Source organism: Notothenia coriiceps, unplaced genomic scaffold, assembly GCF_000735185.1.
Source record: "Notothenia coriiceps isolate Sejong01 unplaced genomic scaffold, NC01 NC01_scaffold00011189, whole genome shotgun sequence".
Classification (NCBI taxonomy): Eukaryota; Metazoa; Chordata; class Actinopteri; order Perciformes; family Nototheniidae; genus Notothenia; species Notothenia coriiceps.
In genome coordinates, this window is record NW_011343890.1 from 28,868 (window position 1) to 41,908 (window position 13,041).

At 38.5% G+C, this 13,041-nt stretch overlaps 1 protein-coding gene across 2 annotated transcripts; it reads left to right on the forward strand.

Moving 5' to 3' along the window:
- The first annotated feature begins 6,790 nt into the window (after positions 1 to 6,790).
- Positions 6,791 to 12,621, forward strand: LOC104946572 (inositol monophosphatase 1-like). Of its 2 annotated transcripts, none has more exons than XM_010772432.1 (9): positions 6,791 to 6,953; positions 7,257 to 7,373; positions 7,933 to 8,066; positions 8,966 to 9,070; positions 9,320 to 9,365; positions 9,504 to 9,612; positions 9,797 to 9,905; positions 10,565 to 10,716; positions 11,919 to 12,621. In XM_010772432.1, exons 2-9 carry the CDS (start codon positions 7,311 to 7,313, stop codon positions 12,035 to 12,037), a joined length of 837 nt encoding a protein of 278 aa, XP_010770734.1. In that variant the 5' UTR covers positions 6,791 to 6,953; positions 7,257 to 7,310; the 3' UTR covers positions 12,038 to 12,621. The 2 variants fall into 2 exon arrangements, with proteins under 2 accessions (XP_010770734.1, XP_010770735.1); XM_010772433.1 differs by having other exon boundaries at positions 6,791 to 6,952; positions 7,250 to 7,373.
- Positions 12,622 to 13,041: the final 420 nt, after the last annotated feature.

Here is a 13,041-nt window from a genome sequence, read left to right on the forward strand (position 1 = left end):
GAAAAATATATTGTAGGGCCATACCTATGCCAAACATGTCTGAAGTTTTTTGCTTAAAATACCAAACAGTTCACCCCTTGTTGCCATGCCTCATGCTGCTCATACCCCTCTTTTGCTGCCCTGTTAGAGAAACGCGGATTTTGGGTCCTTAGCTTGAAAGAAAAAAAAGGAGGCGGAGCTACTGCCTGATCAGAATTCTACCGGAGATAATGTTAAATTCTGCTGTGATAAAACGCCATCCTGTTCTAAACCACATCAAAGATTATTTCTGAAACAGTATGGAGCTCAAATGCTTTTTCTCTTGCGGGTTTATCACAAGGTGAGTTCCTTTTTGTATTTCCTGCTTTTTAAACACATCTGCTACGGTACAGGTTAGCTCTGAGTGTTAGCGAGGCTTGCTAATGTAAACAAAGATGAGATTACGTCCAAAACACGTCAGGCATTGTTTCTGATAGCAATTTTCTGTGGGTCCGCAGCCGATTTGACGTCAGATCGGCAGCAAATCTGTATCCGTTCGTTGTACCCCTGTTTTTAAAAGATACGGAGGAAAAGAGAGAGGGTTTCATTTTCTGACGTTGCGTGAGTTCCCCGACGTACCGGGGACACGTATTCATGTATAAAAGACATCACAAAGTGCATTTTGCATGATAGGTCCCCTTTAATGTATATTTTCTTGTGTCTGACGCGTTGTGAGAATGAACGTGCATATATATTTACTTGTGTGCGCGAGCGTGACACGCATTGCAGACCGCAAGTTAACCGCAAGTTTACCTTGACTTTCTAATTCAATTTTTGCCGAGGTTCAAGGCATTGGCTACAGACAAACAGTGCCATTTCTCCCACTAGTTCAAGCCGTGTGTGTGTGTGTGTGTGTGTCCCAATAAGTAATTAATCCAATCCAACTTTATTTATATAGCACTTTAAAACCTCCAGACCAAAGTGCTGTACAGAGAGAGATACATAACATATAAAATCACACAGCTCAGCTCACAAAACATTAAATAAATTTAAAATACAAACTAGAATAAACGTAACAATTTCAAAATAAAAAAGATTAAGGTCCACAACAACATGAAACGCCCTTTAATTNCAACTTTCTGTGGGTCCGCTGCCGATTTGACGTCAGATCGGATGGAATCTGTATCCGCTCGCTGTACCCCTGTTTTTAAAAGATTTGGGTACGGAGGAAAAGAGATAGGGTTTTATTTTCTGACGCTGCGTGAGTTCCCCGACGCACCGGGGACACACCTTTATGTGTAAAAGACATTTTGCATGATAGGTCCCCTTTAAATATAACTCCTACGTGGTATATTGAGGAGGTTATGAATCAAGTGAGAATGATAGGGTAATTTTCTCATAGACTTCTGTGCAATCCTACATATTTTCACGACATTTAGCCTACTGCTCTCTAGTTCTGTAATAAAAATGGTTAAGAAAAGCATAAAGGTGGGATTAGTATCCAATGTTACCAAAGGTTATAAATCAAGTCAGACGCAAGGTCATTTTTTTCACCTATTTGTGCAGCCAATGCATCGCCCCCTGTAGGCAGGGGCGCCGTAAGGGGGTGAAACTATTTTAGAACATTAAGAAAAAAAAATGTAAGTAACCAATGTGATATCTTTTCATGGGGCCCAAAAGCCCCTGCCTGTAGGACACTCACCCTACTGCTCCTTCCGACACAAACAATTGGACAGCTCTCACTGATGTGCACATCCATCCATATGCTTTACTTTCTATAGTGACTGGTGGTGCTTTGAAGCATGAATTGGGGGAGGGGGGGTTAATTGGTTCCTGCTCATTCCTCTTACCGTTTTGTTTTTCCTTATTCCTTCTAGCACATCTCATGAATATAAAATATGGACACCATGCAATGCGGTTGCTGGGCTGCAGAAGGTCTTAGCCGTTAATGGGAATAATCCATGAACTGGTGAGCGGAGTAATCCAAAATCACACGGGAAAATCCCACTGCTCCAATCTATCAATGATAATTCTCTTAATCCATTAAACCGTCAGGAAAGGGTGTTTTTCACGGGTTCACTGGAGCAAAATAAATCCTTATCACACGATGGAGACCCTCAGTATTAATTCACGGATATCTGTCTTTCGTCATGTATTTATCTCAGAAATGTTATCTGTAATCAACGATAAAGGAGAAACCATAGAGGCCAAAAAAAGAGTTTCTTAACAGGTTTCATCCTTTATATAATATCGTCTTTTTATATAGACACATGGTCGGGAAAGGACAAACTTAGATGAAATGTAAGGATAAAAAAACCATGTGCATAGTGATATTTTATGAGTTGGAATGCTTGCAAACAAACATTAAAATGGCAATAGAAGGGCTTTTGTCTCTTATTTCTTTTTTGTATCTGTGTGTGTTTCTGTGGGGGAAACTTCTGAAGCAATTGGAGTCAGGACTCAGAGAGACACGAGGAGAGCTGGAGCTTTGATGGAGTCAGGACTCAGAGACACGAGGAGAGCTGGAGCTTTGATGGAGTCAGGACTCAGAGAGACACGAGGAGAGCTGGAGCTCTGATGGAGTCAGGACTCAGAGACACGAGGAGAGCTGGAGCTCTGATGGAGTCAGGACTCAGAGAGACACGAGGAGAGCTGGAGCTTTGATGGAGTCAGGACTCAGAGANATTTTCTTGTGTCTGACGCGTTGTGAGAATGAACGTGCATATATATTTACTTGTGTGCGCGAGCGTGACACGCATTGCAGACCGCAAGTTAACCGCAAGTTTACCTTGACTTTCTAATGCTTCTAATGCAATTTTTGCCGAGGTTCAAGGCATTGGCTACAGACAAACAGTGCCATTTCTCCCACTAGTTCAAGCCGTGTGTGTGTGTGTGGCTGGCTGGCTGGCTGGCTGGCTGGCTGGCCCCCAAATAAAGTAAATTAATCCAATCCAACTTTATTTATATAGCACTTTAAAACCTCCAGACCAAAGTGCTGTACAGAGAGAGATACATAACATATAAAATCACACAGCTCAGCTCACAAAACATCAAATAAATTTAAAATACAAACTAGAATAAACGTAACAATTTCAAAATAAAAAAGATTAAGGTCCACAACAACATGAAACGCCCTTTAATTTTCTGCAACGACATGTCGGGGAAACCCCATGCATAGCGCGGCGAAACTGCTTCTTTTAATTTCAGTTTCGTTGCTCCGCTCCAGGGGTGGGGGGACTTTACTGGCATTGATCCGGACCATTGACCTTGTATAAAATTCACAAGTGGACCTTTAACAAAAAAGTTTGAGTACCCCTGATCTACTGTCTTATCAACATAATGATCAAGATTATTTCAGATTGTTGCTGCTGAATTGTGAGTAAAATGATGTATGTACTGTCAAGAGAATCAGATTAACCAAACCAACACTCATCCACTCATCCCATGTTGTTTGGCACCAAATATTCTGAACATGTGATCCTTAATATACTTGTCCTAAAATGTATAATAATATTTCTCTAGGCTAGACAAATGTGGATTTAATGTATGCCTTAGTGTTGCCAGACTCCACCTTACTTGTTAGACGCTTTCATCCAAAGCGACGTACATACTCAATATGGCGGACAATCCCCACAGGAGCAATTTGGGGTGAAGTGTTTTGCCCAGTGAAACAACGACATGCTGACTGCAGTGGGGTTTGAACCTGTGCTGCCCTGCTCCGAACACCAGCACACTAGTCCACTGCGCCACACGCCTCTTAGCTGCTTGTGATGAATTAGAATGTCTGTGACCTCTTTGTGAGATAAAGGCCGTCTGAGGTTAATCTGTAAAACAGTATGGATGACACGATGCCCTCGTATTTTAAAAGCTAATTGCGTTATTAGCGCTGTTTACAGGAGAACAGAGCGTCTCCACAGGACTGCCCGGGCTTATTGACATAAAACGCCCCGAGGTTAATAACCAAATACAGCCTCGGATAAAAGGAAGCCAACGTCTGATCCAAAACCTGAAGCACTCGTTCATACATTATTCACCGTTTCATTGACTAACTGAAATATAGTCATATAGGCTTTTAGGCACATTTGCTGAGATAAATACTTCCCCATAATGTATAGTATGCATACATAAATATTTGCCACATTAGGCGTTTAGGGGAAGTTTATGAATCATTAACTCAATTAAAAGGAAGCCTAATATTAATAATCCAAACACTACTTCCTTTCGTGGAACTATTTCCACAGACATTTCAAAAATATCCACGGTTCAAATTTAGATATCTTTGCTTTCTGATAACCCTTGCGTCCAAGGGTAGAGTTATTTTTCTCAGTTGTACTTTGTATTCATAAACTTTCACAAATTTATAAAAACAACAGTGGATATGTTGCGTCTCTTTCCCCCCCTCCTTTTCACTGTAATTTAGGGTAATTTTAATTGATCAATTTGATACTCTTTTGATGAGAGGGGCTTTTGTTTTAGGAGATTTAGTCTAAAGGTACAAGTCACAGAGGCCCAAAACGATGTCTCATAAAATAAGTTTAAGAGACCAGCAGCAACAAACGAAAAACTGAAATGGTTAAAGAATTGCAGGAAAGCATTATATCCGTATTTTTCCTGTGAGGACTTTTGTGGATTGTTAAGTCTGAATATAAATTGCACATAGAATACTTATTTTGTAAATTAGGCTGTTTTAATGTCAATGGGAACAGGTTTTGATATGTATTACACTTCTTCACCTTATCGCAGGGCCAGGTTTGTGGCATTACATAAGACATGTGATTATAATCCTCCACAGTGACATTACAAGAGGACTGACAGACAACCGCCTCCTCAAACTGTCTCCAGATCTCCTCACAGTCCAACCTACACATAAAGATTAGTCAACTATCTCAAAAGACTAAATATTAATCTGCAAATATTTGAAACAATAATTGATTAATCGTTACACTTGGTTTATCAGGAAGAGTGGGGCATTTTGTCCTATCTTTTTAATAGGAAGTTTCTATTTTTAGAGAAATTTGATATGGATTAATTGGAAAAACAAATATTGTAGCAGACCTTGGGGGCACCATTGCTTTGCAAAACATCACTTGTGCTCTTTACTAAATTGAATGACATTTCAATATCTACAGCAAAACACTACACCTTTTTGAAATCCAACAAAAAGCAATAACTGAAACTGCAGATCAAATGAGATAAGCATTTTCCCAAGAAAAGCTAAGCAAATATGACTTGACCTCACAAATACAAACCCAGCTTTGTTGCACAAGCTCAAATTTCCAATGAGATGAAACGTCTTTTCACATTAAAGAATGTCAGTGCGTGCCCTAGTTCAACACTCTTTCTCAGTTTCTTTCTTTCTACAGAAGCACAAGATAAATCATTCAACATCAAAACAAGTGTTACTCCTTCATGTGGGCTTTGAGGCAGGACTGATTATTTGTACTTACTTCATAGTCTAGAAACTTTGGAAGGAAAGCAAGTCTTTCAAATGTTGAGGATCATGTGAAAAGGTCATTTAATTCAAGTCCCCTGCATCATTTGAAATAAAATATAGGTCTTTGTACTGTACATTACCTTAGACTAGAGTTGACTAGTGTGATGTAATTGAAACACCGTCCCACCACAATGTGTTTAATGTTGGGGGGTAGTCCAGCTGGGCTTTCAGTGGAGCCTATCACGTAAAATCAGTTGGAGCCCTAGCCAATAGACATGTGAATGTCTCTTTTCCCCCTCCTTTTCACTGTAATTTAAGGTGATTTTACTTGATCAATTTGGTGCTCTTTTGATGAGAGGGGCTTTTGTCTTAGGAGATGTAGTCTAAAGGTACAAGTCACTGAGGCCCAAAATGCTGTCTCATAAAAGTAGTTTAAGAGACCAGCAGCAACAAACGAAACAATGAAATGGTTAAGGAATTGCAGGAAAGCATTATATTCGTATTTTTCCTGTGAGGACTTTTGTGGATTGTTATATAAGTCTGAATATGATTTGCACATAGAATACTTATTTTGTAAATTAGGCTGTGTTAAGGTCAATGGGAACAGGTTTTGATATGTATTACAGGTTTTAACATGTTTTGACATCTATTAATGTCAACACAAACATCCAAAGTTGCCTGCAGCAACAATAGTCTCACAAAAAGCATGGCTTTACAGTAGTAGTGCTCATTTCATACAGTGCAACTGCTGCCACCTACTGGACTAAAGAAGGTTTGTATGCATATCATCATTTTTCTCTTCTGGTGTTGGAATAGCATTTTACAGAAGATAGACATTTATTTATTTATTTAGTCCCCTCTGACTTTACATTTGAAGATAAATATTGAACTAAACATCTAAAAACAAGTTATGCTTAAGAGTTGTTATTTGTTTTTGGCTCAACTGTTTTTAACTTTTGCAGTAAATACTTCTGCCGGTGACTGCTATACACATAGACAAGCAGCCGCGTTTTTGTATCCTATTACAATAATTATTTTATTCTGTAGCCTATGTATTTCAATATACTGCATAATATTTTTAAATAAATAAACAGCTATAACTACTGATGATAAACATGCGGCACTGTTTTATAATGTGCTTTAACAGTAAATATTAAAATTCCCTTCCCAAAACTAAAATGAATAGGTTATATATTTCATGAAACCTGCATTGAAGATTTTATTCATAAATCCGATGACAAGGTTTAGGAAGATGAATAGTACAATAAAATATAAGATTAGATTAGATAAGAACTAGGGGATTTGTTGTGCAGCAGTTGCAGTACAAATACAAAATAAATATGACACGAAATATAAATACTGACACTTGGGGAATAAACCATTACTTCCTCTTTTGCTTACAACAGGATAAATCATGACAGCCTTCTATCCAATGAGAGCGGAGACTTTACATCAGCGGCACAGGTTGACCAATGACAGCAGGAGTTGCCTTTAGTCCCGCCCTCCATTAAGCTAGTTTTAAAAAGTCAAAACTGTCAGGTGAAGTCAGTCCGTCCGGAGGTGGGTTGAGTTAGCTTACTTTCGTAGCTTGTGTACCTTAATGTTAGGCATTATTTAGCTGCCTGGTTATACCGTTCATGTGTACGTTTGTAGCCGTAGTTGTCATTATGCTCAGCGACAGTTTATTCGTGTAAAAGCTAACTAGCATTCTAAGCTAATTCAGCTAACTACAACATTCCCAGAAGTATATAATATTAACTTGCATTTAATTATTTGTTTGCAGCCAGTAGCTCATCGGGTCTATATGTAACTGTTACTTTGAATGTAAACCAACATTCAGTCTAATTTTCTCAACAGGAAGTTAAAGTTATAAACTGTAACGGCACAGGGGATTATATACTCTTCATCACCAATCAACATGAGTGATCCTTGGCAAGAGTGCATGGACCACTGTGTGGAGGTCACCAAAAAGGCTGGACAGGTGAGTGAACACTACTGATGTATATTATAATAAACATAGTGTTACAATATACTCATGTTAAGTACATTATATACAACAGCTGTAAGAAACAGGATAAATCATATTGACAGAGGTCGAGAGATGTGTAAAAATGGCTTTAAAAATGAAACAGAACGTATAACTTTTTTCTTACAAATTTCAAAATAAAATGTTGGGCAAGGTGACACGCTGCATCGAGCTAACTTTTCAAGATAAGGTCTTAAACTGAACTTGTTTTTTATGTCATTAATGTGTGTAAGGAAACTGTGATTGTCATCCAACGATAATATATTGAGGCTTTCACTTATTCAGTTCCATCTGCAGTTTGAAGACTATTTAAAGAACAATGTGCATGATTCCTATAGTTACACTAATTTGTAAGACCAGAATTTGGTGCGTTCACCTCTTCATCTCTGACCCATCATTGTTGCCACAGTATAAAACCATAACAGAAAAGTCATTAGGCTTGATTAAAGTTCCAGATGTAGTCAGCCATCCAAATCATCCCCTCCTGAGTTGGTCATTGTTGTGGTTCTGCCAGGTGATCCGTGAGGCGCTGCAGAAGGACATCACCGTCATGCAGAAGAGCTCACCGGTTGACCTGGTGACCGAGACAGACCAGAGAGTGGAACAGCTCATTATATCCTCCATCAAGGAGAAGTACCCCACTCACAGGTATTGGACCAAAGAGAGATGCTAGGTGGTAAATGAATGCTTTGAAAGTACTGCAGGACATGGGAGACTGTATTTGTATTAAGACTTTTAAAGTTTCCCCCTAGTGTTCATGCTGCTTTTGTCTGTTCCTTGGTATTTCATGTTGCAATTGACTAATTTTACTTAATTTGTTTGTAATTTGGATCATAGTTTTCACTCTGTGTTATACATGCTGTTGTCTTGTTGTAGTTCACATGTCAGATTAATAATTGTAATCTAGAATAAAATACATCTGATGTTATGTGAGAAAAAAAAAAGACCCAACAAGGATAAAACCGCAACAAATTTAAATTATAAGCATTTTATTATTTCAGTTAACTATTAATATAAAGACTTTAATTCTCTTGCACAGCCTTATCTGCACTATCCCAAATGCATTCTGGTTGGGAAGCACTGAATGCTTTTATTTTTTTATTTTTTTATTTGTTTTGTTTTTTGGACCAAAAGTAATCAAAGTAGAATATACTTCATCTTTAAAGCTTGAAATTATCAAAATACCCACAAGGAACAATTCCAGATCTTCAAACTTCTCGAGAATGCTACATTGGAAAAAAATGACCTTGACTACAAAGGAAACTGATCCTCATAATATATATTAAATATATATATATATATTAATATATTTATTTTTACTTTATTATTTGACCTACTTGTTTGTTTGTTTGTAATGTAAAGCGGCCTTGGGTCCTTTGAAAGCCACTTTAAAAAAACGTACTCTATTATTATTATTATTAGTAGTAGTAGTAGTAGTAGACGACAGGTAAATACAGAAATTAGACAATATTAAGTAGTATCTCTGATTTATTTACATCTGATGTAACAGCCTATTTGCATATCTTTTTTTCTGTCTGATTTTGAAGCTTCATAGGTGAGGAGTCAGTGGCAGCAGGGGCTCCCAGCGTTCTGACTGACGACCCCACTTGGATCATCGACCCTATCGATGGCACCACCAACTTTGTTCACAGGTACTGCCTCTAATGCTGTATAAATCATTCAGAGCCCCGATACGGCTGTGGATTTCTTTGGTATCTGCCACTCCTTATCTATTTTTATCTTTTAATTAGCTTCTCTCTCTTGGGTCGGCCTCTCTTGTCAGGGATAATTAGACGATGTAGATGAAACTAAACTGATAATAGGCATTGATTCCGCTGAGCTTAAACCTAAAGGGAGTTCATTTAGGGATTGTTTTTGAACTGTTCAATTCTTTTGTGCAGGTTCCCATTTGTGTCTGTATCAATTGGCTTCACTGTGAAGAAAGAGGTGGGTTTGTAAATCACTTTTTTCTTTTGACTCTGTAACATTTTGATTAAAAGAAACATCAGCGTGGTAATTGCATCAACCCCAGTGTAAGGCTGTTATATTTTCTATGCCTCTCTCCCTGCTGTTATTCTGCCTCAGATAGAGTTTGGGGTTGTCTACAGCTGCATAGAGGACAAAATGTACACCGCACGGAAAGGGAAAGGGGCATTCTGCAACGGAAAACCCATCAAAGTGTCTGGACAAGAAGGTAAATATTGATTATCATGTCATGTTGCAGTTTTCAATCATTCCACCAGGTGGAGGCAACGTCACAGCATTAATATCTGCTAGTGCCAACATCTCTACACAGTGGAACCTCACACCGCTGTTCTGCACATTCAGAAAAGTAAATAGGTTTTAATTTGTTGATATTTTTTGTGTTTCGATCCAAGATATCAGCCGATCCATCGTACTGACAGAAATGAACTTCAGCGCGGATCCTGAGCGTTTCAATACAATGTTGGCTAACGTCAAGACCATCCTCACCATCCCTGTGCATGGGTAAATATACACCTGTGCAAATGTTACCTTTTTAGATCTGGTTGATTTGGTGTTTCATGTACTTCAGCAAACTGTGGTATTTGTTTGGTGTTAAATCAAACAAGGTTGTGGTGTTTGGATAGGGAAGTCAGTTATAGCAGTCACTTCTTTAAAACTATGATTGTTATCATTACTTATCTCTGTGTCTGAAACCTTCTGTTTCCTGTGCCTTCTAAAGATGCTGGTTTGCATGCGTGAACTACTTCCTATTCATCCCTTGTTTGTCTGGAAAGGCAGACTAAAGTTAAATCTGCCACTAACAGTTTTAAATTCAATATAGTGGGGTCCCCTGCTAGGATAGTTTTTAAGCTCATGACCTACAACTGGTACATAATGGCAAATAATAACAATGTTTCAAAACTAGTGCATTGAAAGAAGTAATTAGAGTATACCAATTACAAATGTTTTACATATTGGTGTGGATTGCATGAGCATTTTAAGGGTTATAGCTTAAAACATTCATAGTGGATAGAAAAATAAAACAGTTTTCTGTGGAAAAACACCAACCTGCCTGCTTCTTCTATTTTGCCTCCATGGCCGCTCGGGCGTTCTCACAAGTGGAGGTTATCAGTGTGTCTTGTGGAGTGAAATAAGAGCAAACATCACCTTTTCCCCCGCAGCATCCGCTCCCCGGGCAGTGCAGCTGTCAACATGTGTCTGGTAGCGTGTGGGTCGGCTGATGCTTATTACCACATGGGCATCCACTGCTGGGACATGGCGGGGGGGGCAGCCGTCGTCACCGAAGCTGGAGGAGTGATCATGGACATTTCAGGTGAGTCACTGAGAAGACTCGAGCTCTTTTTGCTCGTGAAGCAGCCAACATGGTGATTAAATGTTGCGAAAAGTGCTGAAGGAGATTTATTTTACAGAACAAAGCGTGAACACAACGGACGTTATTAAAGTTCATGAATAATTCATCTGAACTAATTCTCCTTGTTATTGGTTTTCATCCCTCTTTCTGCTCATGAATGCCTAATACACATTTGTAAAAAGTGGGGAGCATTGCAGCTGATGGCTTTGTACTTAAAACAGGAAGCTGAGAAATGTGGTGTTAACTTTAGGCAACACTGCCAATGAGATTTAGGATGTTTTAGAAGCTGTTTGTCAAGTCAACCCTGCACAATTTACAATGGGATTGCTATTTAATAAATAAGGAGATGGATAAATAACCTTCTTGGTTAACACATTCCCTTTCTATTTTGTATTTAAGTAAGATACATGTGTTTTGGAGCATACTTATAGCAACATCTTCCCTCCAGCACAGTCTTTCGGACAACAACACAAGGTCATAACTCCCTGATCTGCTCTCACGCTAACAATGTGATTCTGCACAGGGTAGAATTCTAAAATGAGTTGAATGCTGATCCTGGAAAATCATCGCCCACGCCCTCACCATCTGATTTATAACACTTCCCCTTTTGGCTAGCCTAGTATTCAGCAATTGTTTTTCTACCCACACAAGCATCAAAATGAATGCATTGTGTTTGTTTTCATTGATCTGCCGGAGCAATAAGCCAGATCTATGAAGGAGAAAATATCCACTGGCATACACAGTATGTGCTTCCCTGTTGTCATAATGACTAGCAGTGTTTTATTCTGTTTTTGACAAGTAATGAATTTAATCGTATTACTAAAGGGCGTAATAGTCATTGACTTAAATAATACATTACCTGGTGAGCTTTGAGCAACAATAAATAGAACACCAACAAAACATGGCAATTACTTGAAGATACGTTTTTTATGAGCAAACTAGAGTATATATAAACGGCAACATTATTCAATAAGGAATACCAATTCTAGAAATGTGATCTTCACGCCCTTAAAAATGTCAGGAGTATGGTTGCTTTACAGGCCATTAGCTGCTGGATTCAGGTTAAAGCAAAACACATTCCAAATTCTATTTTCCAGTCTTTTACCAACAATTAGAATTTCAGAATGATACCAGTAATACTCATTATTTTCTCCTTGACCCAGGTGGAGCGTTTGATCTGATGTCTCGGAGGCTGATCATCGCCAGCAGCAGAGCCATAGCAGAGCGCATCGCTAAGGAGATAACAGAGTTTAACGTTGGCAGGGACGACACAGAAGGCTAGTGAAATCATTTCCATCACGTTCTTTACCAACTCTACGGCTACTTAACCGCCCGACTGTTTGGTATTTAACAGTCGGGATTCCGTCTTCGCCTTAAGAGCCAAAATCATAAACTGACCTTTGAAGACTTTCAGTTTCCTTTCTGCTTCCTTATAAGTCCTTTCCACACTTAGCCATTCACACATTCAAACTTTTGAATGTTTTTTTTTGGACATTAATGAGTTTGTGACGATAGAATTATGTGTGTCCTTATAAGTTTTATAGCCTTTTCTTGTTATTTCTATTTATTGATATTGACGATGCAGTCAGCAATAAATCATTGGTGAAGTACCTTTTATACAGCATTGATGTTGTTATTAAATATCTAGGTGTTGACCAATAAGATGGCAGGAATTTGAATATATTTGATGCTAGATTTGTTTACACAGCAGCACGTATATGAATATCAGAGTGTAGTACACCAAATACTGCGTGCATATAACCACTGTACTGTGTCAAGCTTATACACAGTGATAATGTAGTGTTCATGAAAATGTGTGTTTTGTAAGTATCTTATGAAGGAAGACAATAAAAAACTATAAATATATCCTGTTTATGCCTTTATTTGATGACACACACATAGATACATTAATATCATTAAAGCCCTTCAGAGACACATGCATCCTCATGCTAGCTATACTCATAAACTAAAATAGCAAATAAGTTAAACCCAAGTACGAACATTTGTTACGAAAAATGCTGAATTTCTTGACTTGGCGCCCACATTTGTACCCCTTCTAATTCCTAAATCAACCATCCCCAACACTAGATCGAATAAAATAACTCTTGGCAATACAAATCTGCCAAGAAAGCTTCCCTTCTCTTCTCACTGTGAGGAAACCAACCTGCCACACCAGGCAATATCTCCTCAAATCTGATATCAAGCTACAGCTTACAAAAATCCCCCTGTGCTCAATCTCCAGGCCAGATCCTAAACACCTCCCTGACAGTGGTCTGTATATCAGAC

Coding starts and splice junctions, on each gene's coding strand:
- LOC104946572 (XM_010772432.1), top strand. CDS start 7,311: ATGAGTGATCCTTGGCAAGAGTGCATGGACCACTGTGTGGAGGTCACC. Junction 9,613..9,796: donor CAAAGTGTCTGGACAAGAAG/GTAAATATTGAT, acceptor TTTCGATCCAAG/ATATCAGCCGATCCATCGTA. Junction 10,717..11,918: donor AGTGATCATGGACATTTCAG/GTGAGTCACTGA, acceptor TCCTTGACCCAG/GTGGAGCGTTTGATCTGATG.